The sequence below is a fragment of the Antrostomus carolinensis genome, unplaced genomic scaffold, assembly GCF_000700745.2.
Source record: "Antrostomus carolinensis isolate BGI_N321 unplaced genomic scaffold, ASM70074v2 scaffold47659, whole genome shotgun sequence".
In the NCBI taxonomy this organism is placed as follows: Eukaryota; Metazoa; Chordata; class Aves; order Caprimulgiformes; family Caprimulgidae; genus Antrostomus; species Antrostomus carolinensis.
In genome coordinates this window covers 1-5,729 of record NW_010340161.1, presented here as the reverse complement: position 1 = coordinate 5,729, position 5,729 = coordinate 1, and the positions used below count along the sequence as shown (strand labels likewise).

Sequence of the window (5,729 nt, the reverse complement as noted above, 5' to 3'; positions counted from 1 at the left end):
AAGCGAGCCTGAGCGATTCCTGAGAGAATCCTGCCCTTTCCAGTCAGCCCCGGTTAATAAAAACCAGGACACACGGGGAGCAGGACAGAGCAGAGAATAAAAAAGGAAGAGGGAGCATGAGAGAAACAGGGCAGGGGGTGAGGAGAAGGACAGAGGATCAGGGAGCAGGATACCAGGACAGAATGACAGAAGGTGGGACAGTGAGCTGGGCAGTGGTAGAGACACAAGAAGGACAGAGGGATAGAGAGATGAGGGAGACAAGGACAGAGAGACTGGGGAGAGACAAAGACGGGGGCAAGGAGCAGCAGAGAAGGATGGAGAAAGAGAGGGAAGGGGAGCAGGACAGACGGTTATAAAGAGAAAAGGAAGACATGGGAGGAGCGAGCAGCAGAGACAGAAAGGTACAGGAAAAAGGATGGTGAGATGAAGAAATAGGGTCAGGGAGGATCGTGCTTTTCACAACCTGTCACTCCTGATGTCACTTCCATGTCCTCAAAAATGGCACATGGCACAAGACAGAGGAATGGGTGAGAGAAAGAACAGGCACAGGGCATTTTTTAAAAAGAAAAAAAAATAGTGATGGGGAATGGGAAAGGGAGCAGACAGAACACGAGAGGAACACAAAAGACAGGACATCAGACAAAGTGAGAAGAAAAAAGGGACAGAAGGCTGGATATAAGGATGGAAGAAAAACGGGAATAAAATCCAGTAATTATTACACAGTGTGGCTAATTAAAACATAAATCATCTACCAGCCTGAACACAACTGCTGACCATACTTAGCCTGTATCTCGTCTAAGTTAGCACCTGGGTACACAGGACTAGAAAGCCCATGATAAAACACAGAGGGAGAAACGTGCTTACAGGAGTAAAATAAATGGATTACGTGCACAAGATTTGTTATTACTTAGTCTTAATCCAAGCTTGTATGGTCAATTAACACTCTGATCTCTGAATTTAATTTCTGCAAATTCCACATTTATTCCTGCTCCTCCATTAAACAAATAAACTGGGGTATCTCAGTGTTAGATACAGGGTGGAGTGAAGATGCAGTGAACGTAAGGAGAGACTTCTCTTTTGCAGGCTCTTTGGGAAACTTACGCTGACCTTGAAATTGAGCAAGATGACTGTAAGAAAACAAGAAACCTTTACTTCAGCAGACACAGCACGTTAAGGTACACATGAACACCCTGAACACAGAATTGGTTTTGAATCTGGTCTACAGTGGAGAGGAAGCCTTAACTACTATGGCTGTCTGGTTTCTTCAAATCAACAGGGAACCCAAGTTCAGTCCCATGCCTGTGCCATGAAGAAGGGAAAGACATTTCTACATTATGAAGTATAACAGGTTCATCTTCTATGCAAGTATTAACACGCTGCCTTCCCCTGCTGTGTTTCCTGGGTATTGTACAGTATTTTCATTGGTCATGAATAAATGCACGTGAAGATTTTTTTACTATTACTGACTTCAGGGGTTTTTTTTTGGTTTGAAAGAAAACCAGGAAAACACCATACAGGAGGTAATTCCATTTTAATAGTCTCTGAATTTCCAATGTTTTTAAAAATAAAAGTAATGGGGTAAGTGCAGGAGTATGCAGCCATTACCAACAGAAGCAGCATTAGTAAGCTTCTCAATATTGCTTTTTGGTATTTTGAGGGGAAAAACATTGGGCCTAAGATTTCTCCTCCGTAAGTTCTTGAGGGCTGGGGGGAGAAGGAACCTGACACTCTTAGTAAGTTGGCTAAGAATCACAGCTTACAGTTACTCAATGTCTTCTGGTCTCACAGGATGAGGCAGAGGTATAATTGATTTCTTCTCTGTATCTCTGGAAAGAGCTTTTCTCATATCTGTGACAAAAGAAAATAAATGTTATTATAATAAGACAGTCATTGCACAAAGCTCTATTAAGTAAATTCTCTATTACAATAAGATAATTTTTAATCAAAAAGATTTCCTAGACTCATAGAATATCTCAAATTGGAAGTGATCCATAAGGATCATCAAGCCCAACTCCCTGCTCCTCACAGGACTACCTAAAACTAAGTAGAGTTTAGGATCCCATGTTATCAGCTGGGATATAACACTGCATGAAACTCAACTGAATGGAAAGGAATTGGCAGGCTAAAGGGACAAATACAGGATTTAAGGCACCTGCAACAACGGCAGATACCTGTCTGTAGTCCCTGCATTTCATAGTACTCCTGCAGATAAAATGCATAGCACAAGAACAGAAAAGATACACAGCATGGGCACGTAACCCTTTGGGGACAATGCTTAAAGGAAACATAATCTAGAAAGAAGAAGCAGCTGGTACTTCAGTTTTATTAACAGAATTAACATTAACATACTTGGAATTTCCATGTTCCTTCCCTTTTAAATTGAAAATGCTACCCAATCCTCTGCCACTGTTGACCACTGACACTGACTACTAAATCTGTAGTTAGACATCTGAGAAAAGCAAGAGTTTCAAGTCCCTGTTATGGGAATGAATGAGGAAAGCCCTGCCGTTCCTTCCCCCAGTAACATCAGCAAAAGCCCAGCCACCAGGTATCAGCATCCCTCAGAAAGAAACTGCATTTGTATTTTCATCTTACCTACAGGATAAATGTCTTTCTGCTTACTCATTTATTGTTGTTTTGTAGTTTATTTTGCCACACATGCTACAAAACATGTAAGCTGCAAGATTAAGTTTTGTAGCCGATGTAGTCTTCAGTAGGAAAGCCGTCTAAAGGAGTACACAAAATCTCATCCATCAACAACTACCTCAACTTGTGTCATATTAAAAAAAAAAAATAATTATACAAACAAGCCCAGGACCCCCCAAGATGAGAATCTTTCCATTCAACTTGAAGCAGAACAAGGACTTACCATAAGCATCTTCATCTGGCTCCCCACTGCTAGCAGAGTAGTACTCTAACACTGTCCGGTACACGCTGTAGCCGAGTTGCTTATACATATTTACTGCAACCTGGTTTGATACTCTCACAAAGAGATCAACGAAAAATCCACCCTTTCTTTGAAAAAATAAAAACAAAACCCCATAGTAAGGAATAGTAGGTGAACATATTTTTAAATAATAACACACAACTTGTAATCAGACCAAGAGCAGGTCTAATGATGTGGTTACGCTAATCAAACATCTTTCACACTGTAATAACAGATGCTCTCCTTTACCAAAGGACAAATCCAGCACAGACACAAATTTCATTTCATTTTTGTCACAGGACCATTCTTCTACACCAGCCAGTGGGTTCAGAATTATGAACAGAAGAACAGGGCAAGCTAAAACACCCGCACAACACTCATATCCATAAAAAATTTATATATATATTTTTTAAAAATCCACATTTTAGATTGCATTGGCTTAGGGACTGCCTCCTTCAAAGCACAGGAACAGGGTGTGGGGTGGAATCAGTCACAAAATCCAGCTGCCTAACAGGAGACAGCTCTTCTCCTCACAAGGCAATTTTTCAAAACGTCATACTGTTTTCTGATTTTACAAACTTAAGGGGGCTACCCCACCAGCATGAGTTGGGAACATTTCCCTGTGGGTTCAGTTGACTCTATATTAAATTTTCTGCAGGTACAAGTAACCAAGCATGAGATGGAAAGCGAGCTAAGAGACTGTCTGCTGTACAAAATTTGTTCAAGATTGTGCCTGAGGGAATTGCACAAAGCCCACAGTTACTGGTTGGAGGCCCTACAGAAAACAGCGTTGATGTTTCACAAAGCTCTGACAAGAAAAGGACCTTTTAAACAGTATCTCTATTGGAATTCAGGCTACTTCCTACCCGTTCTGGCAAGATCGCTTTCAGAGAAACCCTGAGATTTTAAACCACCAAGCAACATTTATAATTCTTATTCTCCAACTACAAGGAATTTCAGTAAATCAGAACACTACTTAAAGCAAAATTCTGGGTCTGTTTCATGCAAATCAAATATCTAAGCCATAGACAAGTAGCCGTAGAAAGATTACTTTAAAAGATAAATTTAAAGATAAGCATTGTACTCACTTTTCTGAAATTTCTTCCAGTAGTTCCATCAATTTAGCAGCCAAACCCAGCCGTCGAAATTCTGGTGCAACAGAGAGCGCGGTGACATGTCCGTGCCATTCCTCCCTAGCCACAGAGCCTTCCGCCTTACCCATGACTGCGAACATACAGAGCATCACCTACACGTGTACATACCCACAGCTATACATCTTTACAAAAGAACCAAGCACTGGGTCAACAGACATTGCAGTGACCGCGGTAAAGGCTCAAACAGGGATGTCTGTTATCACTCTGTCATTCAGCAACCACTAAAAATGTCATTTTGCTCAAGTAATATTACAGTATTAAAAAAATAAATAATTTTTGCAAATTCATTGTTTGAGTTGTGACTTCCAAATGCAAATTTTAAGCAAATCTTATGAGTCTTTAACTGAGCAGAATTCAGGATCTGGCTAAAATAATGGAGAAAAGGAGAACTAGAGACCAAAACTAACACCATCCAGCAGCTATTAGAGACTTTAGGGGACTATGGGAGAATAGAATTTGGGAAGCTTTGCCAATCTGTCAATAGAAAGCTAAGGCCCCACAAACGCGGTGTGTTTCAGCAAAAAAAGGGGGAGGGAGGGGTTGTTGTTCTGGGGGGGCTTCTTTGTAGTTCCTCTCAACACAGAGCCAAGACAGTGTTGGTTCACTAACAAATATTGACACTTCTACACTAAACATCACGGTCACTGCTAATAAGCAATTGATGTGGTGGGAACAGAGAAACCTTCTGTACAGCAAATCCTTTAAGCTTTATTATATTAAATACTTATTCTGCGCCTCACCCCAAAAGAGGGAAAAAAAAACCTGGAAGGAGTAAACAAACCAACAGCTCTATTTGGAATGATTGCTGAAAAGCAGGAATATTCCACAGCAAGGAAGCAAATGACATCCAGGCCTTTCCCTTAAAGTTCAGTGCAAAACCCAAGGCTGGCATTTTTACTTACTGATGACTGATGGCGTGTTAGATCAGAGCTAACTGCAGGGACTTAATTCCAGGACTACAGAAACGCTTGCATGCATACATTCACCTGTATAAAACCTGGGTGAACATCACCACAGTCAGGAGTCCTCACTGCACTAGGAACATCAAACCAAAAACTACTGCTACGAGTCCTACATAAGTACCCTTAGATATGTATGAAATGGGAAGATGCTGCAAAACGTTCCTCTTCTTTATGGGGTATTTGGAAAATATGAAGAGTAAGAAAAGCTCTTGGGTTATCCCAGACTCTTTTCAGTGGTGCCCAGCGATAGGACAAGGGGCAATGGGCACAAACTGGAACACAGGAGGTTCCACTTAAACATGAGGAAAGACTTATTTCCTGTGAGGGTGACAGAGCCCTGGGACAGGCTGCCCAGGGAGGTTGTGGAGTCTCCATCTCTGGAGATGTTCAAAACCCACCTGGACACTTTCCTGTGCAACCTGCTGTAGGGAACCTGCCTTGGCAGGGGGGTTGGACCAGATGATCTCCTGAGGTCCCTTCCAACCCCCACCACTCTGTGATTCCACGATATATAAACACACGACGCGATGAGACGGTAACACGGGGAAAGCCGGTGCCGCGGAGCTACTCACTGTAACCCATCAGCTCCCCGCCGGGCGCCTCGGCGACCACGAAATACTCGGGCCAGTGGGCCAGGTACTGCAGGTAGAAGGGGATCCCGTACTGGGGCGCTGGGTTAAGGACCAA

General features: G+C 42.3%; 1 protein-coding gene across 1 annotated transcript; it reads right to left on the bottom strand.

Moving 5' to 3' along the window:
• Window positions 1-1,516: 1,516 nt before the first annotated feature.
• Window positions 1,517-5,722, bottom strand: NAA20 (N-alpha-acetyltransferase 20, NatB catalytic subunit). Its single transcript, XM_010176076.2, has 4 exons — window positions 5,615-5,722; window positions 4,015-4,150; window positions 2,870-3,015; window positions 1,517-1,848 (listed from the first exon to the last, which is right to left on the bottom strand). The coding sequence occupies exons 1-4, from the start codon at window positions 5,622-5,624 to the stop codon at window positions 1,763-1,765; spliced, it is 378 nt and encodes a 125-aa protein (XP_010174378.2). The 5' UTR covers window positions 5,625-5,722; the 3' UTR covers window positions 1,517-1,762.
• Window positions 5,723-5,729: the final 7 nt, after the last annotated feature.